The following is a 27,760-nucleotide window of genomic DNA, read 5'->3' on the forward strand; positions in this document are numbered from 1 at the left end:
CAAATAGGTTATCTGAAGCGGCTGTAAAAGGCTCCAGTGTGTTTTATTAGCGTCAGCAGTGATTTTATGTTGTTAAAGTTACATTTTATAATTAAACGGCAGTAAAAGGATGTTAATCTATTTTCCCATTGTATCTGCTTCCATGAGAACATGATTCGTGATTTTCTGTAGACTGATCCGATAATGAGATTTGTACAGTGAATGCATGAATTTTCCTTTTTATTGTTGAACGACGCCGCACTCAGCAATTTCCCCGTGTATATGACGTCAGTCTGTAAAAATCGAGTCTGGACCATGCAACCCAGTGGTTGACAGCATGAATATCGACTAACACAACTTGGACACAATTGCATACATCAACCAATTCAGCGAGCCTCATCAGGAACAGGAAGTGGAAAAAATGTATTTTTACAGCCCGAAGAACAACATGTGTCGTGACCTTAAATGTAGAATGGGCTTAAGTGTAGAATAGCCATGAATATTCATCAGTGGGTGGAGATTTTATGACCACGTCACACGTGTTTCCTACGCACTACTACACTTAAGCCCATTCTACACTTAAGGTCACAACAAACATACAGTTGTCAGAACAGAACTGTAACAGCCAAAGCAGCCCGGTTCTAACGGCAATAACAGAAGGGCACCTGCTGAAATTCTCACACCTTCATCATAGTTTATTAAAAGTATCGATCAGAACACTTTTGACCATACCATAGGTCTTGTACCTTGACACTTGTTGTTATTTGCTTTATTTAACGTCGCACGCACAACTAAGGTATTTCGGCGAGGGAGTAGTACACTTACTAAGAAATGAGGGGGAACAAAAAACAGAAATTTTGAAAGAGTGGTGTTACTACCCCCAAAAAATATGAAATAGGTAAAGATTAATAGAGATTTGGAATTAAATATAGATGTAGTGTAATAAATGGTTAATGTTATTGTTATGTTATTGTGATTGTTTTTTGTTTTTACACCCAACCTTGACAAAAGCACTAGTATATATAACCGTACTGGACGTCACAGAGATTATTCAGGACCAAACGTACTTGTAATATTTGTTTTTTGTTACAGCTACACTCAGCAATAGTCCAGCTATATGACAACTGTGAAACTGGTGTTAATAATAAGTTCTGGACAATCCAGTGACTGCCGTGAGCCCCAATCTATGCAATAACGATGACGTTAGCAACAATCCATGCAATAACGATGACGTGAGCACCAATCTATGCAATAACGATGACGTGCATCAAGCAAGTCAGTTACAAGCCTGACAACGTGATCCCTCTATTCGCCTCATAAGCGTGGGTTTCTGAAGACACATTCCAACCCAGATCTTCAAGCGACCATTATGCCAAGTCCACGAAACACAATGAAAGTCTTCTTCTTAATTTCATAACACAAATCTGACATTTTCACGAGAAGCCAGGCAAACGGGGCGTGATCGGAAACTCAGCCATGATATTTGTGAACAACAAGTGTTCTGAGATGTGGCTATTGCACTTACAGGTATTCAAATCTTAAAATAAATATAAAAAATTATAGTCCCACTCGCGAGTTGTTGCGTAGGGGCAGTTTATAAATTATGGCTATGGGGGTGATGATGATTTTGAGGGGACCACCCATTTTGTTCTGTGGAAGTAGGAGGGCATCGATTTTGTACATATAAATATTAAACAATTCTGATTAAAAACAATGGGAAGGGGATGGGTGGTTTCATTTTGTATTACATTTTGTATTTTGTCAATACAGGACATTGAGGAGTTTTAGGGGATTCATTCACATTGTACATGCTTCTCCAAAAAATCATACAATTATGAACGGTCAGTTAAATAATATTCTAAAATCTAATTTCAAGTCAAAATTCTATTTTCATTGATATTTCGCTTAAAAATCCTGTGGAACTCGTGATGTAATGATCAAACGTTGAATTGTCCTATAAGTTAGTTGTGGAGGGTCAATTTTAAACTCATTCCACAGGTTTCGACATGCAAATGCGTTGTACACGTAGACTTTGGTGGACAAGCCCTGACTAAGCCCAATTTAATTGTGTTAAACCTGTTTGCTGTAGACTGTGTCTGGTCTAAATAGGTCAGTCCTAACCCTCTAATTTGAGGGTTTAAAGCCCCCATTGTGTAGGAATTAATTGCTAATGAGGGTGTTATTGAGAACGGGAGTCAGCAATACGTAACCATACGTGTATGGGGGCTAATTGGATTCCCTATTGTGTACAGATGTCAGTGAGACCTAATTAGCATTTCGTACTGGCAGGTGTATCAAGATACCGCTTCCACACTTGACCTTTCACCTCAACACGGGCAATACACAAGGACAGGGTGAGCGACTGTAGGAGGTTTGGAGTGAGTGTAGCTGACATATCGATAGAGGGATTTCTATTTTTTTCAGGGTTATTCTTAATATCAGGTACTGTACATCTGACATTTACTAACGACTTTCTTATAATATGTCAATATTGATATCAATTTAGTTGCGCTATCTAAACTTCAGGACAAGAGAAAGAATTCACCCATGATGCTAATATTTGTTTATGAAACAATGACTTATCCTATTAAAATATGTTTTAAATGTTTGCACAACTTATATTTTGATCTGCATGTATAGTTAGTTAATGGTATTGGCACGATGATTGAAGCGGAATTTATGACGATTGATCGTGTTTGTTTCTTAATATTTGCCTTGTTAAACCAAACGAATATGATAATTTAACGAAGGACATTTACATGAAGATCTGTTTTGCATTTGGTTTGAATTGGCTAATACTGACGAACTTCTCAAAATCATTTAATCACGACTTAGACTACGACACGTAAAGAAACAAAACAAAATATAATATTTAATATACAGTACTAAAAAATGAAAAGTACACAATTCCTTGGCCAGAGACTGGACGCTACATACGGATGAGTTAAAAACGTTCATGGAATATTAATATTCTCATGTAGCTGAGAGTCTCTGTACTTCTTCAACAATTTTTCATATAAGTGCACATGAGTATCATACGCTGAAAGGCGTAAATAAAACAGGCAGTGTACACAGTGGAGCATTATTATACTGAAGGTATGTAATTTGGATACATATAACTGTGCAGTATGACAATAACATGTAATTAATGAATATGTCAGATTCGTTTAATTGAGCTCGGCGTATTTTGACATGAACCTATAGTGCATACAGTTATTTCCAGTGTTCACCTTATTTTTTACAAAATGTTATACTTTCACCGTGGCATTATCATATTTCCTCGTTTTCATAAGCTATCAGAGTGTTGAAAAGTTCGTTTCGGCATATTATAACTTTTTATTCAATAAAAAATTATGTTGATATACAGCTTGATATTTTTGCTAACATGCTATGTAAAATATTTTTATTTATGGTGAAAATGTTATCCGAAGCTTCAATATTTTCTTTTAAAAAGATGTGTTAAATTCTATCCTTAAACCATGACGTATATATTCTCAGAGATTGTGCAAAGTGATTTTAATTGTCATAGTACTAAATAAAAACAAAAACATGTGCAACATATGATATGTGTAACAATTCGAAAACGAACCGGCAAAAAAGACGTCTGCTCTGATTTTTGTTCTCAGTTATAAATCAACCGAGTTACCTCCCCGGAAGTATATCGATCCCAAAGTTCCTGTTGCCAGCGCCGCCATATTTCTCGACAGAAAGCAACGACGCCAACAGGTATCACAAAGGTAACAAAGAAAATCGTTCAAAACATCTGTGACATATGACTTTTGTGTAGAACTTTCAAATGTGTATGTGCCTTCAATCAAGACAATGAGTACAGACACACGGACTGCTAATTCTGGGAAGAAGAAAGGTGGTGGATTTTTATCGCGTCAGGCGAAAGCGAAATCACAGACTGAATGTGTGACAGAGGAAGAACTTTTGAAGAGGGACGTTGTGACGCCAGATGATGTATTACGACTAAGTAAAACGACAGAGAGTAAGTGTTTGAATTATTTTTCGTTTTAGCAATTGGTGTGCTTTCAGTGTAGATTGGGTAAACAGTTTGGTGACCTTGGTTCTCTGTGGTTATAGATGTAAACAAAGAAATATTCCGACGTACGGTTGATACGAATCGGCCCCCAAATCTAGCTGCTTGTGTATCAGCCTCATATCCCATGATTGTTATATCTCATTTTATGACATGTGGATCAGTGTTTGAAAGATTTCTTTAATTACTGTTTTAGAGTGGTATTGATTGCTCAAAACAGTGGATAATGTTGTTTCGAATTGTCAAGATCTTTTCACGGGATCATTGACAAAACGAATATTCGTTTGTGTCATATTGTAATGGTAATCAGTGGTAAAGCTAGATAAATTCCAACATGAATAAATTGAAGAAGTTCATTTTATCTAACTTAATATATACTGATGTTGTGACCATGATAATATATATGGCTTAAAAGTTAAACATATATTTATCCTTAATTTATGTGATGTACATAATGAAAACAAACCTGTCCTAATTGTTATTGATTACAGTGACATGTTGCAAACCCCTCTACTATAAGCACTATACATCTAGTAATGCTGACTTGTTTTTACAATTACAAATCTTTCCAATCATGAGAACTGATGGAATATCTATGTGAAAGTTGAAATAATGGAAATTTTCGTCATTTCAATTTGTTAGTGATTTCTTTAGCTGAAGGGGTAGGGGAACTAGCTATTTTCAAATGTTTTGCTGTAGAATGTGATCAATATGAAGACATACATGGGGGTGCATTTAGTTATGTTTTTATTATCATTCATGAATTATTAATTACTGCAACAGCCTTATACAGCCCACAAACTATCTCCTCGAGGAAATTATTACTGAGCAATTCCTATGTTCTTTTTAATACATCTGGATACTTGTTTGAAGTCGGACCAGGCTTACACTATGAACATAATGTTTGGGCTTGTTGTGATTCAGCAATATGATTTGAAGGAATATGTAATGACTTGTTATCAAACATAACTTCCTAGGCTGAATGAATATGACATGTATAATGTATTGATGTTACCAATAGTAATCGTAATGAGAATAGTATTAAAAGATAGTATATCTGTCTCCATTTATTTGTGATATATGATCTGGAACTATTCACTGCCATATCTTCTGGTGTGAAAGATGTAATAGTTCTTTCAATGTCCATAAGCCATGGACTAGGAGTAAAGTTTCTTGCCAAGTCAGAGAGGATTGCACAAGCAAGTTTTGGGGCCAAAGAGTAACAAAATAAGTTCCAGTTAAGGCATTTACGATTCACTCGCATATTCAGTGAATAAAACCGTAACCCTTCATGAATTCAATTCGTTGTTCGTGGTCACCAGGACTAAATATTAGCAATATATTAGCAATTTTTTAAGGGAGCATCATTATCATTCATTTTGGATATTTATATTGCGCACATATCCAGGCAACTAGTGCATGCTCAATGCGCTGGTAGTTTTTCCCTCGATCATTGGATGTCAATCTCAACGTCATATCGTATTATCAATCTCAACTCCCTGGGGAGTATACTACTCTTGCAGCCACTAGGCGCACCAGGTTATTGTGGCTTTCTCATCCTAACGAGGTACCCATTAACAGCTGGGTGGACTGGGACGCGTAGTCACAGTATTTTGTCCAAGTTTACTGCACGTTTCTGTACCCGCAACTAGGTGTTTGCACGTATTCATGTGGCCACCATCTGGTCATATACGAACAGATTCGTGGGTTCTTTAGGTTTGAGTGCACAGGGTTGTGTACTGTATACTACTACTAGGAGTTGTGACAACACTGAGTGGGCATAATGTGTGACGCCAATTTCTGGTGTCCCCCACCGTGATATTGCTGGAATAATGCTAAAAGCTTAAAACTAAACTCAGTAAACTCAGACAACACTGAGAGAGTCAGCACGCAAAGTTGACTCCAAGGTTTTTACACACGGTCACAGGTGGGCTCGATCCCGTCACCTCAAGCTCGCTGGATCACTAGCCTGACGACTTAGCCAGCTTGCCCACAATGCCCATTTGAATGTCGGATGAAGGCAAATACACCACCGTCATGTGAAGAATCTGTACAGATCTACCATATGCCATTTGGTCCTATTATTAAGGATGAAATGATACTTTTATGTACTGATCCAATGTAAGTTTCTCATGTGCACATGTCTTTTTCTGTATCGATACACAGAGGTACAGATAAGCTGCGTATCTGTGTAAATTACGCAAATATTTTTGTGAAATCTCAATTCCTATCAAGTCTATTGTGTACGCTTGCATTTTTGTAAATACTCAATAAATTTGATCTAGCATGCGTACACACAAAAATGCCAAATCTTAGCTTGCGTACTGTAGCATTCAGCAAACCTACTAGAATTTGAAGTAAGCAGATCCATGTGCTATAGATGGAGGTTACTGAGGACAGATAGAATAACAGGTAATTTTTCCGGTATATTGTGAGGTTCTATTTCAGTACATGAACTTGGCAACTTGCAGTCTTTCTTATCTTTTCTCATATTACAGATCAAATATAAATAACACACACGTAAACCAACATTTAAACTTTATATCATAAATAAAAAATTGAAAATGGCAAAATACCCAATTGAGTTTGAGTGAGGTGGGTATAATTTATTTGGTTACTCAAAGGAAAATTAGGATACCCCATTGAGATGATCACAAGCGGTACAGAACTCAATCAAAAAGTTATCTGTAACTCTGAATGCGTGACGATACTCTTTCTAGGGGTGGGTATTGCAGAGAATTTTCATATTGCGATGCGAAAGCATATATTGCGATATGTATTGCAATATATTGCAAGAAGTATTTTTAAACAAAAAGCTACTTATAATCGAGTTAATGCTTGATTTATAAAGCATGAATACAACAAAATCACAATGCTTGATTAAGCTTTATTAGAAACTTTTAATCATGACAAAATATAAATGTAAATAATATTTGGCACAAATGAAACAAGGAAATATCCGAAGATTTCCGAGCGTTACGAAGTTTTCTGAATGCAAGTCAAAATACTGGTTTTCGATCAGCGTATCGCAATATGTATCGTTTTCATGTCTGAACCGGTAAACCGGTTATATTGCGCAGCCCTAACTCTTTCACATTGTCATGGTAACTTAAGACTTCATGATCAAAACATGTCAAATAATTCTCATCATTGTTTCACTAAATATATTGAACACATCAACTGCTGACTTTTTATTGTGTTCATTACCCAGTATTCATATTAGTCACCCAGTATTTGTGATACGTATCATATCCACCTCATAGTGGATTTATTGCAGCCCTAGTATACCCTGCATATTCAAGGAAGCCAGTGGTTAAGTTATATTTCAGTGTAAATCGTGTTAATACGGCATGTTAGCATGGTTGGTGTTTAGGAGTTAAAATACATCAAAGATTTTGTCTAATGAACACATAGTATAGCTAAATCAATAATGCAGTTCAAAAATAGCAGCCTGTTTTTGTTGGCTTAATCCTATAAATATTGAACCTAACAGGTTGAGTTCAATACTTTGCAATTAATTGTGTTCGGTGTGTCAATTCAAAAAGTTCTATTTGTATCTCAGGTGAGAATGAGTCTTGGTACCCTAGTAAGGAGAGACCAATTTTATTTCTTGTTTATGGATCCGACGAAAATGTAAACTTACAAAAACTTTTTTTTCTTATTTTCCACATACACTTCATTCAATTGCCAAACATATAGAATACTTTTAGTATTTAAAAGGAATATTACTTTGACTGGTGATTTTTATTTTTTATTTTTTTCCCTCCTGCCGTTAGGTTCTCTGAGGACAAACATCCATAAAACAGGAAGTAAAATTGGTCTGGCCTTATATAAACAAATGTAGTGAACAATAAATTCTGTGGTTATGTCAAGGGTAAATATCCAATAAGATCGACCTAAGATTAATTTACATATGCCCTCTAGGGCTGCATGGAATACATAATGAGATGCTTTCGATATAATTCATGAATATAGGGTAGCGAATAGCAATGTATATTTATGAATATTTTATGTTTGATAAATAAGATATGTAATATGTGTAATGTGAAACATTTCAATGATATTATTTATGACAAAAAGCAATACATCGCGACAATGCCGGTTATAGTCTGTACTGTTAAACTACTGCATGGCTTGTATATATTGCATTTTGCGTATTACATTTTGATAAATATCGACCTAGTTCCATGTCCAAAACATTAATTGAAATAATGTGGTTTGATTTAACGAATCAAATATTAACACGACTGATATTCACTAATGCCTTAGAATAAGTAAATTTCCTTTTGTCCCCATGCCATCTTCAGTGGTTATGGTGCTGGGACAAATACTGTATTTCTGTTTTGGTTAGGTTGTGGTATCGGTTGGTTCTGAAATTTATTGTTCTGGCAGTCTCCTGTATGTTAGTCTGACGATGTCTGTAAACGTTTTGCATTCATCAGGATTTTCCAAATGTGTGTGTCATGTTTTCGTGTTATATCAAGCTGACATTTACATTCCGAGTCCGACCAGTACTTTCCATTTATATAATGGGAAGGTGGCTGTGATTGTGGAGATAGACACACATGGTTTGAGTTTTTGTAAACGTGATAAACAGGAAGATCTTTGTGGAAAAAGGTAAAGTAATTTCACTTGACTCAGGTTTCAGACTACTGGTATATTGATGCAGCATGTAGACTGGCAGTGTGTACAACAAGGAGGCGGACGTCTCTGGGACATTGATGAACTGATCAATAGATACATCACTGTCTGGGACGAGCTCGAGTGTCGGTAGTAATCTCCTGACTACATTTATTGATGGATTATTGGTGCCCTTGCTGGCTAATCCACAGATGATCACTCCGACCGGTACTCATTCTCACATCGTGTCTTGTCATAGCGTGTGGTCGATCATGTGTTGCCTAGTATCAGATAGGTTCATCTTTTAGATCATCTGATTATGACACAAATTGTTCTGAATATTTTATTTGTAGTTTGTGATTTATATCGTAGAAAAAAAGCCCTGCCAAAAGTTGATAACATTATGAAAGTGTCCTGTGCAATTTGTTGCTAGAGTATGCACTGTGTACTGGGGCTGCAGCGAATACACTGTAAGGCGAATATGATATTGTTATGAACGTATAGTGGATACTGATATTTATTCATGAATACTTTATGGTTAATATCTAGGAATTACAATAACAAACATGTCCTGTAATTGCTCATTTAAATATTTTCTACAAATGAAAAAAGGAATACATCGTGAACAATGTCGCCTATACTCATGTCAGTACCGATATGGCCCATTTAAAGATAACACAAGTTACGCTACTGCATGGCTTGGATATATTCCATTATGCATTATAATCATTAAGATAAACAACACACTTGTTTGTACAAACAGGAAAAACTAGTAGGTAAAAAAACATTTTCTTAAGCACAGACAGACAGACAGCACTAATATCCAGTAAGCAGTGCTGGTCAAAAGCACCAAAGTACTTGAGTTACTGGTTAGTTAATGGAAGTCTGTACTGGTTCTAGTGAACATGAATAAGGAATTTAATTTCATGAAGGATACATATGATTCACAGAATACATGCGTGAGTCATAACTAGCCTACTTTGTACACACAATGAGTGAGTGAGTATGGTTTTACACTGCTTTTAGCAATATTCCAGCAATATCACAGCAGGGGACACCAGAAATAGACCCACGTACCCACATGGGGAATCGAACCCTGGTCTGAAGATTAGACGCTTTAACCATAAGGCTACCCCACCACCCTGTGTACACACAATGGCGGAAACTGGCAATGGATCTTCAGTGGTTTATGTTTCCAAGGATCAGTTGAAAATATAAAATGTTTGATGGTTCCATCACTTACAATCATGAGGTTTCACAAGAAGTACTTGCGTCCAATATTGAATTTTCCAGGACAAAATTTACACAATTTTTTATGAAATTAGCTGTGATAAAATATATTTGTAAGACATTGTTAAAAAGTCAATTTTTGTGTTACTTCAAGGGTTCTTTTACTTGGTTTTGTAACCAAATTAAAAAAATAAGGCCTTTAGATAGAAATAACACTAAACAAAAGCCTGAAGAAACGAACATGGAAAGTCTTTGTGAATCTTTATGGACACAATTATTTCTAGGAATTTGAACATGGTGACTCGGCACGAAATGCTGTTTGCATGGTTAGCATGACACCAATATTATCTATTGATATCATTCTGTCACTCGTGTATTGCAGTCTGACTGCATTACAAGGCAAGCTAACAGCCACACTTTCCTTGCTTCGTAGCCCAGTGTGATTGTACTAGGTGACCAATACTTCCTTGTTGGGGTATTGGATTGAAATAACAGTCTCAACACAAGTGGTAGACAAGTAGACTTCAACTGAGGGGTCGCTTGCTCAAAACAATCACAGGGCCATGACGGTCATACCTCCCATACTTTAACCTAGAGTTATTGCTAAGGTTGGTTTGTGCATGTTGATCAGGACCCCTATAGACCCTCACAGATGAATAGATATTCCTGGCATTTTGTCATCCCTGTAGCCAGTTACTAGTAAATAAATACATTTTGATTGTGTTTATCAGGATTCTGGTTTTTAGCCTAGCTGTTTTCATTTCCCAATGAATGTATAAAGGAGTGTGACGTATGTTATATTTTGGATTGACCGCCTCCGTGGTGTAGTGGTTAGAGTGTCCGCCCGGAGAACGGAAGGTCGCGGGTTCAATCCCGACCGCGTCATACCAAAAGACGTTAAAATATGGTACTTGTTGGTCCCTGCCTGGCGTTCGGCATTAATGGGTACAACAAGGACTGGTCGGCTCGAGTCAGTATAATGTGTCTGAGTGGGGTATTCATGCTTCACTGCGGCATGGTATCTCAGTGGGCTAGCACTATAAAACCAGCTTAAGTCTGGGCTAGTACAAGCAGCCGCACATACACATACACAGATGAGCGTCATATGAGCGAAAAATATTCTCAAGCACGACGTAAAACCCAATTTCACCTCACCTCACCTCACCTCACCTATATTTTGGATTTCACTTTCTCAGTAATGTACAGATTCTGGTACTGTTGGAGAGGAGAGTCAACTGTTTGAGGAACCATCAAACAGACCTGTGAATATCCGGGTTAGAATTGGTCTTCAGTAACCCATGCTTGTATGAGGAAACTAATGGGATTGCGTGGTCAGACTCGCTGACTTGGTTGACACATGTCATCGTATCCCATTTACATAGATCAATGCTCATGCTGTTGATCACTGGATTTTCTGGCCCAGACTCGGTTATTTACAGACCGCTGCCATATAACCATATTGCTGAGTGCGGCGTTAAACAACAAACAAACCTAGTACCTAGTGCACAAGGTCAGCGATCTAAACTACTCAGCTACGACGGCTTTACGCAAAACTGGCCGAACAACTGGTAATCTAGATCACATACTTTATGTGGTACCCTTTATGTACCCCTCAGACAAGTGCAAAAAGACTATACAGATTTATACAGTTTTCACATTGCTTTTATCAATTGATTTCTCTGTGAACAAAAAAGTATTGATTAATCCTCAACAAGAATCTGGTCTTATTGACAATCTGGCCAAATTATAGTATATACAACCTTCAAAGTCTGATGATGTTGTTCTGTGGGATGGCTCTTCTTTAAGTTGTTGACAGTAAGTTGTGTAAGAGGGGAATACAACTATATTGATATTGATTGCCAGGATGTCATAGGTATTGTGTTTACACAGTTCATGATAGACACATTAAAGTTGCCATGGCAATCACAAATAACCCATGTTTTCGTCATGGCTAAACAGGACAGTTTCAGACTACCGATTGTGTAGTCTTAGATGTAATTAGTATAGAAAGGGATTTATTGATGTCAACCCAGGTATAGTGTGTTCTAATTGAAAATGTCACTCAAGGGAAAGGCTTGGGTTTTAACAACGATCTTCACAGAATCACAGTGTTTTTACTGACTCAGGATTCAGAAGTAACTTTGAACTCTGAAAACATTCTGTTTCAAATTTGTTAAAAAAATAACATCCTGAACATAATTTAGAAGCAATTGCCTGTTATTCCATGTTGGACTATATATAAACATAAAGGTCGTCCTTCACTAAAAGCAACTGGGCAATGGAGTGGCCTAGTGGTTAAAGCGTTGACTTGGCACGCCAAAGACCCAGGTTCGAATTCCCACATGGGTACAATGTGTGATTGTGAAGCCCATTTCTGGTGTCCCCCACCGTGATGTTGCTGGAATATTGCTTAAAGCGGCGTAAAACCAAATTCACTGTGTTGATTTCATTGTGGAACATGCTGATTGTTTCACACAATTTCTGTTTCTAAAATGCTAAAACCTAAAGTTGATAAACTAAGTCTTTTTCCACCATGGATATTGGATAATACTATAGCCTTCAACACTTTTGATTTGATAATCAAATATGTCTTTCAGGTTAAATATGCACTTGTCATTAGTTTTATGTATCGGGGAAAATGTTAATCCTGGTCAAAATTGGAGTAGAAATATATATATATATTATATATATATATCACTAAGGGACTTGTGACATGACTTGTTTTCATACTCCGAGGCCAAATAGCATCAAAATTATGAATATGATAAAGCTGTTTGACCATGTTGAACACCAGTGCTTGTCACCGTCCATTAAACCATGTGGTTAATACTCATGCAGTTGGTCTATGAACATCTGGACACTGGTTCAACAGTGGTGTAAGCCTTGTTGGTTTTAGTAACCTGATACATTCTGTGGCTAGCTCCATATCAACAAGATTTTTTGGAGTGTGTGGGGTGTCATACTTATTGCTGGATAACACTTTTACTGCTGCTTAGAAATACTACGGACAGGGCGGTGGGGCAGCCTAGTGGCAGTGTTCTATGGGTACAGTGTGTGAAGCCCATTTCTGGTGTGCCCTGCTGTGATATTGCTGGAATATTGCTAAAAGTGATGTAAAACCGTACATCGCTCACTCATTCACTCCTATTATGTATATGAGATAGGTACTTTTCTATCATTTGACAGAGATTATTCATTGCTTATCAATTACATGTCCTTGCATATAGCTTATAACAGCACAAAGTATATTTTGTTTCATACTAATGTGAGTGAATATCAACCCCTAAATATTTCTTAAGAAATTTTGAAAGGGATCATTATATTTCTGCACCAGTGTTTTCCTTTTCGATGATGTGCTTATATTTAAAATGCAGTAAGATATGCCGTAGGATATGCTGTAGGGGTGGGCGATAATACCGGTTAACCGGTATATTGCAATTCAAACTTCACAATACGATATATTGTGGTACACTTTCGCGAACCGCTTAACCCGATAAGATCAGCAATTTCCGTGACCGTGATCTGTAATTTTCATGATGTAGTCAAAACTACTGATAACATTTGTATTTCCTTTACATTATTATACATTAATAGCTTTGAGAATGTTTATTGGTCATATAATTGCATTTGCGTGACTTTTAGACCATATGAATAAAAGAAAATAGATTGGTACTGGCACTCGTTGTAGGGGTAAAGAAACCAAAATGGCGGAAGTGGCTGCAGATGCTTTTTCTTGAGTTCCAAACTTTAGAGCGAAGTCTTCAATTTGGAAACATTTTCCTGTACAATGACATCTGAGTCCTGACGGTGGCCAGTGGCATTGTTTCAAGAGAAAGGAAACAATAATTTCACTACCTTAACCATGTTTTACACTTTCACAACATATTGCAATACATATTGTAATACGCCAACACATATCACAATATCAATACGAAAACTTTGGCAATACCCAACCCTAATATGCTGTTGGATATGCTGTAGGATATAGTGTAGGATATGCTGTTGGATAAAGTGTAGGATATGCTGTTGGATAAAGTGTAGGATATGCTGTAGAATATGCTGTTGGATATGGATATAGTGTAGGATATGCTGTTGGATATACTGTAGGATATGCTGTAGGATATGCTGTTGGATAAAATGTAGGATATGCTGTTGGATAAAGTGTAGGTTATGCTGTAGAATATGCTGTTGGATATAGTGTAGGATATGCTGTTGGATAAAGTGTAGGATATGCTGTAGAATATGCTGTTGGATATAGTGTAGATATGCTGTAGAATATGCTGTTGGATAAAGTGTAGGATATGCTGTAGAATATGCTGTTGGATATAGTGTAGGATATGCTGTAGAATATGCTGTTGGATAAAGTGTAGGATATGCTGTAGAATATGCTGTTGGATATGCTGTTGGATAAAGTGTAGGATATGCTGTAGATATATGCTGGATATGGATATGCTGTAGATATGCTGTAGGATATGCTGTAGATATAAGTGTAGGATATGCTGCTGTAGAATATGCTGTTGGATATAGTGTAGGATATGCTGTAGAATATGCTGTTGGATAAAGTGTAGGATATGCTGTAGAATATGCTGTTGGATATAGTGTAGGATATGCTGTTGGATAAAGTGTAGGATATGCTGTTGGATAATATGCTGTAGGATATGCTGTAGGATATGCTGTTGGATATAGTGTAGGATATGCTGTTGGATAAAGTGTAGGATATGCTGTAGATATGCTGTTGGATATAGTGTAGGATATATATGCTGTTGATAGATATGCTGTAGGATATGCTGTTGGATAAAGTGTAGGATATGCTGTTGGATATAGTGTAGGATATGCTGTAGAATATGCTGTTGGATATAGTGTTGGATATGTGTAGGATATGCTGTTGGATATAGTGTAGGATATGGATATGCTGTTGGATATAGTGTATATATGCTGTAGGATATGCTGTTGGATAAAGTGTAGGATATGCTGTAGGATATGCTGGTAGGATATGCTGTAGGATATGCTGTTGGATATAGTGTAGGATATGCTGTTGGATATGTGTAGGATATGTAGGATTGGATATGTGTAGGATATGCTGTAGTGTAGGATATGCTGTTGGATAAAGTGTAGGATATGCTGTTGGATATAGGATATGCTGTAGGATATGCTGTTGGATATAGTGTAGGATATGCTGTTGGATATAGTGTAGGATATAGTGTAGGATATGCTGTTGGATATAGTGTAGTGCTGTTGGATATGCTGTAGGATATGCTGTTGGATATAGTGTAGGATATGCTGTAGAATATGCTGTTGGATATAGTGTAGGATATGCTGTTGGATATAGTGTAGGATATGCTGTTGGATAAAGTGTAGGATATGCTGTTGGATAAAGTGTAGGATATGCTGTTGGATATAGTGTAGGATATGCTGTAGAATATGCTGTTGGATATAGTGTGGATATAGTGTAGGATATGCTGTAGAATATGCTGTTGGATATAGTGTAGGATATGCTGTTGGATAATAGTGTAGGATATGCTGTAGAATATGCTGTTGGATATAGTGTAGGATATGCTGTTGGATATATTGTAGAATATGCTGTAAAATATGCTATGGATATGCTTTGTTAAATTGAAGCTGTTGTCAGTCAGTATTGATTTCATGAAAAGTAATAAAAGTAGTAGATGTCATCGTGGCCTCAGTAATGATTGAATACAGACAAACTGAGACTGGATTCTGGACACTTCAGGAAACTGTGCAAACAGTGTTCTTTGTGGCAACATTTTTCGTCCCATTTGGGTGAACGAGCACTGTGTTACAGTAATGAGAGCCTATATCTGAACAGACATGGCCAGTTTCATCGAGGAAGGACGTAATTCCTTCATATTTTATTCATGTGTGTCGTGAACCCTCGAGGGCTACCGTTGTGAAATCAGACATAGTCATGGAAGAATCTGTTGATAACACTTATAATTTCCCCATTTTGCCTGGACAAGACTGTTGGAATGTATTTTGTTATACGAAGCATCATCCCACGACTGTTGTATCACAATTTATGTCTTGGTTAATATTACGTCAAATATTGCCCATATATTGTGCGTCTGCCAATTCTTCAGCTTGTTAATTAGTTATTTACTCTAGGTTTTTACATTTGCTGTTGCCTGTGATGGTTCTCAGCAAGAATTCGGCTCAGTTTAATTTGCTTGACAACTTGTAAAGATCGAGTGGTTACTAGCTGATTTTGTATTTGTGTGAGTGAGCACTGATTGAATTTCAGGATTGGCCTGTTGGGACCCCTGGAACAAGGCAGCTTTAAGGATTTGTTGTAATTTTGATGTAGTAATCAATGAGTTTTCTAATGTGCGTTGAATTCAGATGATATATGGACATGAGAGATTATTCTTCCACTAACAAATTGCTATGGGGAATGTATTTGGTACATGACATGCAAAGGTCAAAGGTTAAGAACAAAAAAAAGAAAGGAAAACCCTGCTTGGGAAAGGTTTTGGTCATGGTAAGAGAAAAGTTCAAGGTCAGCATTCAGTTTTTGTAAAACATAGCTGTTGTTATATATTTACCTTTTAGATGACCTTGGCCTTTAAGAAATGTGACAAACGTTCATGAAGTCTTATGCATGTTGAGGTGACTTAAATATCCATTGCCAGTAAGCAAAATGTGTCATCTCTTGATGAATCTTGTGTGTATCTGGCTGCAATAGAGTAGTCATTTCATTCAGAACATGACCAGCTTGGTCATCCTGTCAATCACAGTTGACCCGTGACAATCCGGGTTAGAACTGATCTTCAGCAACACATGCTTGTTGCAAGAGGCGACTAACAGGATTAGGAAGTTAGACTCGTTGATTTCATATCCCAATTGTGTAGATCGATGCTCATGCTGTCGATCACTGGATTTTCTGGTCCAGACTCCATTATTTACAGGCGGCTGCCATATAGCTAGAATATTGCTGAGTACGGCTTTAAACTAAACTCACTCACTCACTCATTTGCAATTGTAATTCTTGTAAGTACTGTGTGTGACACCGCAATCATGTAACTTTGGGCAAATTAGACGTTTCTTATTTACTTGCCGCTGAACAAATGTCACTGAAGATAACACTTGTCTTGATTATATAGTTTAAGTATCCCCTAAAATTAAGTTTGTGAGAATAGTTTATCAGTACAATGGAACATTCATTAAAGAAACTACAGGTTTTTGTCCCTTTGTGAGGGTTCTTGTTCATAAGTCCCCACCATCCCATGTTGGTTGTATGAGGTGACCTAATTGTTTCATTGATAGAAACAAGGGGTAGCATTGTGGTTAAGACGTTCACTCGGCATGGGTTCAATTCCCCACACGGGCACAATGTGTGATGCCCATTTCTGGTTTCCCCCACCGTGTTATTGCTGGAATATTGCTAAAAGGGCGTAAACCTTTACTCACTCACTCATTGATGGCGTGAATCGTTGCTCATAATATCAGTCATTAGATCGCATGGTTGAGAAAGAATATTTACAGTTGCTGTCATGTCTATCAGTGAACATAGAGTGAAAGCCTAACTAACACAAACATCGTTCTGGCTGAGCCAACGGACAAGGACTTGAGGCAAATTTAGTTCTCCGACTGGAATAGACATCCCATTGGCGTCAGACGATCCAATGTGTCATTCCTCCCTTCATAGTGCCCTATAATTTTGGAGATACTGACTGGGAGGTGTATGATAAATGGATCCTAGCTCCAGGAGAAGCTAATCAATATAGATCTCTAAAACAAAGGGAAACTGACTTGACTCAGATCAGGAATTTCCCCAGGGAGAGGTTTTACATTTTCAAGTAAAACTGAGGAGTGTTAACCTATGAAGTTTCTAAACTGTCTACATGCAGGAGATGCCAGATTGGATAAGAAAACATCCTGATATCTTCTAGTGAAATAATGCAATGGTCTGGATGTAAAACAGATTTGATGATGGTGGGCAAGAAAATACCCACAAGCAGCATTCAGACAACAGAAGACATGATGTAAGATTAAACACCCTTTCATCACCTCCATGGCTCAGTGAGAAAATATTTGGCTACAACGCTAAATGCAATTTGGGAAGTTGCATGTTCGATTCGCCTCAAGGAATTTTAATGTTAAAATTTGGATTTCTAGCCAAATATTAATAGCAGGTGCATATTGAAACACTTTGTATTCTATTTTCTCTGTAAAACCTCCAAATGTATCTTACAATTCAAATGCTTCATAATGCCTCACTACACTATTTTCAGTAGCCTGTGTTAAGTCCCTTAACCATTTTTTCCCTTTTGGGCTAGCACTGCCTGTAATGCAAACACTCTAAGTGAGGCAAGTTTCCAGATTCTGAATTTCCCATGTGACTGGGTTCCTTTTCAAATCAAATGGAGCTATTTATTTTGCTTAGAGTTATGTATTTGTCAGAGACTAACCATTAGTCTATTTTCACTTAAATTTTCACGTAAGATTCTTCTCAATATTTAGAAACCTCTGCACATATTCTGGCATTCACACATCCTGACCTGGGAACGAACCCGATAACTCATACTGTTTATATATAGTCAAAACCGTGACTCTTCATCTGTGTGAAGCATCCCTATAAATAATGAAGTTAGATGTTCTGTTGGGGCCATGCATGATTAATACTGTGTTATTGATGCTCTAATTGCTAGGTGATGGCAGCGTGATTGTACCAACTGCAAATAAATGTCTTCGACATGTGTTTTCGTGATTTCTTGCACTTCAACTTATGAATAATTCATATGAGAAACTTTCCACTAGGAGGAAAGCTTTTTAAGAGTTGATCCATAATCTGTCAGTATATTGCCTGGCGTGCATGAATCTTTTTGGACAAAATATGATTACACAGTGAAACTGAAGTAGGATGAAAGCTAGCCATTGATTTCTGACCGTTGTATCATTCTGTACATTCCATCAGCAGGCTTATCATGACCTCAGTGATGGATTATCACATTAATAATCATCACCCAGTTTAACATCAGCATTATTGTGATGGTGGCAACACGCATGATGATGTGAAGGAATACACTCTGGTTGCCAATGACGACATGTCCTGTGTGTCCAATAGGAATCAGGGTAGACAGTCTCTGGGACATGTGTCTGTATCTAACGAAAGCAAAGCGTTGATCAATACTGGTATTGTGTGAGGGTCTATCTCCATCTATGCTGCACATATCGCTCTGCCATGTTAGGTGGCGGGCCTCTCTATGCTCAGTCTTCAGGGCTGTTGGTGCTTTTGTAATGACGTAGGTAAACAAACAACTGGTTGGCTGTATTGATTCTTCACCAACTTGTTTATACTACAATAGGCGGCTGGTATGTGTCGATGGTGTTGAGCAGACACACCTGTAAAGCAGGTTGTATGGTGCAACTCGATGTTCAGCCCATGGAGACACTATCCTTATAACTGATACAGCTAAAAGGAGCATCATCTCATCAAGTGTGCGAAATAGTTTCCACACATTTGGGCAAGCTATGCCTGAAAGTTACTAGCCCACAATAGTGTAGACACGGGTTTCATCATGAAGCTACTAATATGATGAGTGAGTTTACTTTTACGCGGCACTCAGCAATATTCCAGCTATATGGGGGCGGTCTGTAAATAGTCGAGTCTGGACCAGACAATCCAGTGATCAACAGCATAAACATCGATCTGTGCAATTGGGAACTGATGACATGTATCAACCAAGTCAGCGAGCCTAACCACCCGATCCCGTTAGTCGCCTCTTATGACAAGCATAGTCGCCTTTTGTGGCAAGCATGGGTTGCTGTAATATGATGAACAATTTGATCAGGCCATAATCTTGCATTATTTAATAGTGTATTATATATCTTAAGAAGTCGGAGAGAGTGATGTATTTACAAAATGACCCTATGAAAATTCACTAGCCTGTTGGGCTAGTGACTGTAGATATTCACTGGCCCGACTCGATGTTTACTGTCCAAGGACTAGTGGGCCAGTAGCTATTTCGCACACTGATCTCATCAAGCACTATCCTTCAGCAGTCCCGTTGTTTGTTTTTGAACAATTGGTGACTAGGGTACTGTGTAATCCCCTTTTAATAAAAATCTCGATGCACTTACATAGCTACAGGAACGTTATCTTATCAAGCACCTCGCTTCCACTGTCCAGTAGTGTGTTTTGAACAATTGGTGACTAGGGTACTGTGTAATCCGTCTTTTTAAAAAATTCTCGATGCACTTACATAGGTACAGGAATGTTATCCCATCAAGCACTTTCCTTCAGCTGTCCCGTTGTGTGTTTTGAACAATTTGTGACTAGGGTACTGTGTAATCCGTCTTTTTAAAAAATTCTCGATGCACTTACATAGCTACAGGAACCTTATCCCATCAAGCACTTTCCTTCAGCTGTCCCGTTGTGTGTTTTTTGAACAATTTATGACTTTGTTACCCACTTTATTTTTTAAACTTTGTTACCCCCTTTATTTTTTAAATCCTGGATCAGCTTACATAGCTCCAAAATCAAATTGTTCCTGATTGTTATGGATTTGCAGCTAGAATATAAAAATTATATATGGAAAACATCACCAGACATTTCTGTAATCAAAATGGAAACTAAGTGGAAAATATTAGCAGAGTAATCTAACAATCTTTCAAACATATATGGAGACGACGGGGAAGCCTTGTGGTTAAAGAGTTTGCTGGTCACGCGAAAGACCCAGGTCCGATTCCCCACATTTATACAATGTGTGAAACCCATTTCTGGTGTCCCCTGCCGTGATATTGCTGGAATATTGCTGAAAGTGACGTAAAACCACTTTTACTCATCTTATCAACATGTACCATCTTTTTAACACATCTTGGTACCAGAAGTATTAAATGACATACTTGGCTGTAAGACGATAATGAACAATTGTAAGTTTTTGTGAAAAGTCATTAGTTTCAGAAATAGTTCTCAATCTGAGTCACCTTTTCCTTGATTCCTGATAACAAATCGTTTCTTTTCTTCATTTTTGAAACAACTAATCTATCTTAAACATGTTAAAGAGCTGTAGTATTGTTGAGGCTTCACCTGATGGAGTGTTTGCGGGCTTCTCATGCGTTAGACTGAAGTCATTTGAAAATGAACCGTTGCCTCCAGTAAGAGCTCGTAGAGACTGCAGGGGTGGAAATAACCCATTGCCCGACGTCTGAGTCCAGTGTTTTTTCTGTTGGGCAAGCAAATTCGTATATCACACTGTACCGGCGTCCAGTTGACTTTCCAATGTTAAATATGTTGTTTATTTACAAAATCCAACAAGAAAACAGTCGGTATAGTGGAAAAATTATCAGGACAAGTGTTTTAACATGTGCCACTGTACCAGAGTACATTAGCAATTTTAAAGTTATTTCCTCCCTGGACTGTCAGTGTTATAGTTAGTTCTTGTTGACAACTGGCTCTGATATATACAATGTATATCAGAGGTACTGATAAGCTGTGTATCTGCGTAAATTACGCAATTTTTTATGTGAAATCTCGATTCCTATTGAGTCTATTGTGTACAAGTACGCTTGAATTTTTGAAAATACTCAATAAATGTGATCTTACATGCGTTCACACAAAAATATCAATTCTTAGCTTACGTACTGGTGGATAGATAATATAACTGATGTATATTGAGATTCTATTTTCAGCACATGAACTTGGCAACTTCTTATCGTTTCTCATGTTACTTATCAAGTATAAATAACAAACACTAACATTTAAACTTTATTGTATTTTTAAAATTAGTGGAAAATGGAAACTACCCAATTGAGTTTGAGTGAGGTGAGTACAATTTATTTGGTTCCTGAAAGGAAAATTAGGATACCCAACTGAGATGAACACAAGCGAGTACATAACTCAGTGACCCAAAAAGTTATCTGTAACTCTGAATACATGACAATACTCTTTCACAACACATCTGTAGCTCTGTATATGTTAGGTCCAAGTGCAGGAAAACTATGACATGTGGTCATCATATGCTGATGTCTTTCTACAGGACGGTCGTTTTGATGTTTGAATACCTTGTGGGGTTCTTGGGACTGAATTGGTCCCCACTAAGGTTTGTTGGCTGTAAGAGGTGGTCAGATACAATAGGTAGTTTTGGTCATTGAATCTGTTGATTGTGTTGTCTTTGTTGGCTGTAAGAGGTGGTCAGATACAATAGGTAGTTTTGGTCATTGAGTCTGTTGATTGTGTTGTCTTTGTTGGCTGTAAGAGGTGGTCAGATAGAATAGGTAGTTTTGGTCATTGAATCTGTTGATTGTGTTGTCTTTGTTGGCTGTAAGAGGTGGTCAGATAGAATAGGTAGTTTTGGTCATTGAGTCTGTTGATTGTGTTGTCTTTGTTGGCTGTAAGAGGTGGTCAGATACAATAGGTAGTTTTGGTCATTGAATCTGTTGATTGTGTTGTCTTTGTTGGCTGTAAGAGGTGGTCAGATAGAATAGGTAGTTTTGGTCATTGAGTCTGTTGATTGTGTTGTCTTTGTTGGCTGTAAGAGGTGGTCTGAGATAGAATAGGTAGTTTTGGTCATTGAATCTGTTGATTGTGTTGTCTTTGTTGGCTGTAAGAGGTGGTCAGATAGAATAGGTAGTTTTGGTCATTGAGTCTGTTGATTGTGTTGTCTTTGTTGGCTGTAAGAGGTGGTCAGATAGAATAGGTAGTTTTGGTCATTGAGTCTGTTGATTGTGTTGTCTTTGTGCCATGAAGACATGAATTGTTGTTCACCTTATCGATCACTGGATTATCTGAACTGGACGTATTCAAAGTTTGCCGTAATGTAGCTGGAAAATTGTCGAGTGTGGAATTATAAACATATGCACAGACAGACTCGGGTTTGTGGCTGAATGTGGTTTTAAACCACAAATAAACCACATTTCACAGATATATGGACAGGGGCTGCTGTAGACAGTTGTCTATATTTGTAGATATGCAGGTACATTTTTGGGTCTGATTCTGATTCTGTTTGTCAGCACCACGCCCATGCTTATGGGTTTCACTGCCATGGTGAACATCTAATGCCTGAAATACTCGGAGATTTCCTTACACAATAGCTGAGGACGTCCTTTGAATGATTAACAAGTGAAGAGTGGATTTGATCACTGTCCAATGTGGTGTTAACCAAATTCATCATCTTAATCACTTCTGGAATCAGTTTCCTGAGTTCACAGGCCAGGGAGACTTGGCTACAAAAATGTTGCAAGCCCCCCTCATATCTTTTAATCCATTTGGCTCCAGATGTCATATTTTGTCTTAACCTAAATCAATTGCAAAAGGGGGCGTTGGGTAGCCAAGTGGTTAAAGCGTTTGTCATGCCGAAAATCAAGGTTTGATTCCCCACATGGGTATATTGTGTGAAGCCTATTGCTGGTCTCTCTTCAGGAACATAAGGATCAGTTGTAGACGATGCACAGCAAAATGTGGTCTCTGATAAACTGCAGAGTGATTTTGATTGTCAACAGACATTGACATTCAGTGAAGCAAAGGCTGACTTCATGATTTATTAAAATGTATTTTGACTGTGGACTTTCGGATCAGTAAGGATAGCATGATGGAAATGCTATCAGACAAACTGTGATAGTCACTGGCATTTTGGTAGTGGGTGGTAGGTAGCCCGTAGGTAGCTATTTTGAACACTGCACTTAATAATAGAAAGCTTCCTACCATCACTGCAGGTTTGAAACCCTGTAAGCGTATGTGGACTAAAGCTTGACAAGACGGGTTGGCATTGTTTGGTTATGAGTATTTTGTTTGTTATGGTGAGGTGAGGTGAAATTGGGTTTAACGTTGTGCTTGAGAATATTTCGCTCATATGACGACGTGCATGTGTGTGTATGTGTATGTGCTGCTGCTTGTACTAGCCCAGACTGAAGCTGGTTTTATAGTGCTAGCCCACTGAGATACCATGCCGCAGTGAAGCCTGAATACCCCACTCAGACACATCATACTGACTCCGAGCCGACCAGTCCATGATGTACCTATTAATGCCGAGCGCCAGGCAGGGACCAACAAGTACCGTATTTTAACGTCTCATGGTATGACGCAGTTGGGGATCGAACCCGCAACCTTCTGTTCTCCGGGCGGACGCTCTAACCACTACACCACGGAGGCGGTCTTGTTTGTTATGTCTGTTCTCCAGTAGGATGAATCCCCAATACTGGAAGAAGTGATAAACAGCAAAGTCATTCAGATCATGAATTGATTGTCATGTGCAGAGTGAAAGGTGAAGGTCATTCGGACGAGGATGACAGCTGACAGTAGCAACAGCAGCAGTACCAGCCAATCAATACACTGCCTCCGAGTCTTGGATTGTTTAATGCCATCGCTAATTGGGCTTTCGCGTCAGTAATTGTCACACTGATAGACAGGCAGCATGGAAAGAAGTATGATCAGGGCGACACCTACATTATAGACCCAGCGTATTACGACAGTATCCGAAGTAGCTCCCTGCCCTCTATCCTGTGGTTGTAACACGTGCATGATGACAGATGTAGTTTATTCTAATCTGCCCCATTGTCCATGAGACACTGACACTGACAGTATCCGAAGTAGCTCCCTGCCCTCTATCCTGTGGTTGTAACACATGTATGAAGACAGATATAGTTTATTCTAATCTGCCCCATTGTCCATGAGACACTGACACTGACAGTATCCGAAGTAGCTCCCTGTCCTCTATCCTGTGGTTGTAACACGTGTATGATGACAGATATAGTTTATTCTAATCTGCCCCATTGTCCATGAGACACTCTGACAGTATCCGAAGTAGCTCCCTGTCCTCTATCCTGTGGTTGTAACACGTGCATGATGACAGATATAGTTTATTCTAATCTGCCCCATTGTCCATGAGACACTGACACTGACAGTATCCGAAGTAGCTCCCTGTCCTCTATCCTGTAGTTGTAACACGTGCATGATGACAGATATAGTTTATTCTAATGTGCCCCATTGTCCATGAGACAACTTTCTCCTTGCTGACACTGACAGTACCAATTGAGATGTAGATGTATAACTCTTAGTTGTTCCACAAGTGATCTTAGTGCTAAGCTAGTTGTATGTCTCCTACTATAACATATGTAGATCATAACCACTGACATCACTTTGTGGAACAGGTCCGATGGGAACAATGGCTGTCTATGTGATGACATAAATATTAAAGGCACAGAGTAAAGAAAAATGGTAACGATGTGTGCTGTTTCCCCGGCAAAGGACATTGTTCAGAATATGCCTCTGTTCACACAGCAGGGAATGGATACCCTGTGGGGTAATGGCAATATGGCCGTTAACCTTCCAGCTCCTTACAGGCAGTCTGAGTTGTATTCTCCCAAGGGAGCCTTAGACTGAAATATCAGGGTTGAACAGAACAGAACATGATTTCATTGTCATGAATCATACAAACTGGTATAGAGAAAGTACAGTTATTTTCATACAGTGTGCAAAGTGGTTGATCCATTATGGTATACTGATCCTTTGAATGGGGTAATAATACGGTTTGAGCATGATACTCAACATGGAAGAAACACTGTAGAAATAAACAATTATTATAAGACATGGTAGTTATGTGAGTCAACAGCTTGTCTAGGAAATGATTTCAGACACTGATTAAGACCTTGTAATGACAGACTTGAGTATAGCCTGTTTTCAGATCTGGGAGGACGGTTCTAAATGTCTCCACATATGTAACAGACTGTTGTCTACAGTATGTCATTGTCTCCCACCACAGATATTCCCCACATGGGTACGATGTGTGAAGCCCATTTCTGGTGTCCACTGCCATGATAATGCAGGTATATTGTACCAGACAATTGTGTGATAGATATTATGAGCTAGTTTTCCATGTGCAGTTATTTATGTCAATTCAGAGCTTAAGATAACTTTTTGGGTCATTGAGTTATGTACTCCGTTGTGTTCATCTCAATTGGGTATCCTAAGTTTCCTTTGAGTAAAGAAATAAATTGTACTCACCTCAATCAAACCCAGTTGGGTATTTTGCCATTTTCCATTAATTTTAGAAATATGATATAGTTTAAATGTTAGTGTTTGTGATTTACCTTTGATCTCTAATATGAGAACCGATGAGAAAGACTGCAAGATGTCAAGTTCATGTCCTAAAATAGAGCCTCTCAGTATACGTCAGCTATTTTATCTATCCACCGGTACGCAAGCTACGACTTGACATTTTTGTGTGTACGCATGTAAGATCACATTTATTGAGTATTTACAAAACTTCAGGCGTACTTGTACGCAATAGACTTAATAGGAATTGGGTTTTCACATAAATGTTTGCGTAATTTACGCAGATACACAGCTTATCTGTACCTCTGCCATTTTAACAATATTCCTGCAATATGGCATGAGGTGGCAAAAGTGGGCATTACACACTTTGTGCCCTCAAAGGGGTGGGTATTGCAGAGAATTTTCAGATTGCGATATATTGTGATGCAAAAGCATATATTGCAATATGGATCGCAATATATTGCAAGAAGTTGTTTTTTTAACCAAAAATATACTTATAATGGAGTTAATGCTTCATGTATAAAGCAAAAACACAATAAAATCACTATTCTTGATTAAGCTTTAATAAAAAGTTTTAATCAAGACAAAATAAAAGTGTAAACAAAATTTTATAATATAAGAGTCTTGGGGGATCGCCATTTTACAAAGGCATGACTTCGGTGTGAAAAACGAAAATATCCGAAGATTTCCGAGTGTTACAAAGTTTTCGGAATGAATGTCAAACTACCATTTTTCGATCAGTGTATGCGCAATACGTAATGTTTTCATGTCCGAACCTGTAAATATCGGTAAACCGGTTATATTGCACAGCCCTACCTTTTGGGATGAACAAGGCGTCTTCCTTAAGATAAACCAATGTTTTTTCAACAGTCAGGGGTTGTACATCTTACATATTGTGTTTTGGTGCTTTGTCCTTCAAAGCCATTGTAGAACTACTATAGTTTTGTTTGTTGTTGCTTAACACTACCCTCAGCAGTATTCCAGCTGTACTACCCATCAAAAGTTTAGCTTAACACTACCCTCAGCAGTATTCCAGCTGTACTACCCATCAAAAGTTTAGCTTAACACTACCCTCAGCAGTATTCCAGCTGTACTACCCATCAAAAGTTTAGCTTAACACTACCCTCAGCAGTATTCCAGCTATACTACCAAGTTTAGACTCACTTAAAGGATTCACTATGTGTAATGTATGGTTACATCGAAGATTAATTTCTCCACTAACTTGGGGGAACCAACTGCAGACCTTATGCAGATGAATTACTTGAGGATCATGCATCAGATTACTGAAAAGCATGTGCAAATATCGTGCATGTGAACAGCTGCATTTTGGTGTAAAGCTTTGTTAAGAATTCGCCAATTTTCACTGAGTTTCATCATTCATTGAACCCATGAGAATAATTTTTTCATCGTTACGAATTTGTTTGCAAAATCTAGTATAGAACAGTTGATTGAATTAAGGGGCAACATTTACACTAGCGAGTCTAAACTTTTGATGGGTAGTATATATTGCGGCAGTCTGTAAATAATTGAATCCAGATATGCAGTGATCAACAAAATAAGCATTGATCTACGCAATTGGGATACGATTACATACGTCTGTCAACTAAGTCCGTGAGGCTGACCACCCTATCCTGTTTGTTGTCTCCTACGACAATCATGGGTTACTGACAACCAATTCTAACCTGGATCTGCTGGGTTAGCTAATATAGTCGTAAGTCAATGTCAAAGTATTAAAGTTATGATCACCTTTGCTCAACAACCCCTCATGGAACTAAGGCTTGCCTATTTATAGATCCTACTGAAAAGCGTATTTAATGTTGAGTGTTTGTGAAAGATTTGAGGGTTGTCCTTTCAAGTTTTCTTTGTGAAGGTATTGATAT

General features: G+C 38.0%; 1 protein-coding gene across 3 annotated transcripts in view; it reads left to right on the forward strand.

Moving 5' to 3' along the window:
- The first annotated feature begins 3,635 nt into the window (after positions 1-3,635).
- The window catches only part of LOC124258868 (protein unc-119 homolog B-like), a 40,414-nt gene continuing 16,289 nt past the window's right edge, over positions 3,636-27,760 (forward strand). For all 3 annotated transcript variants that reach the window (XR_006893702.1, XM_046692958.1, XM_046692959.1), the window contains exon 1: positions 3,636-3,970. Coding sequence is in view for 2 of the 3 variants with exons in the window: in XM_046692958.1 (XP_046548914.1) it covers positions 3,802-3,970 (169 nt within the window). In the remaining variant the exon portion in view is untranslated. The remainder of the gene's footprint in view (positions 3,971-27,760) is intronic.

This window comes from Haliotis rubra, unplaced genomic scaffold (assembly GCF_003918875.1).
Source record: "Haliotis rubra isolate DU_JTF1 unplaced genomic scaffold, ASM391887v1 Scf700, whole genome shotgun sequence".
Classification (NCBI taxonomy): Eukaryota; Metazoa; Mollusca; class Gastropoda; order Lepetellida; family Haliotidae; genus Haliotis; species Haliotis rubra.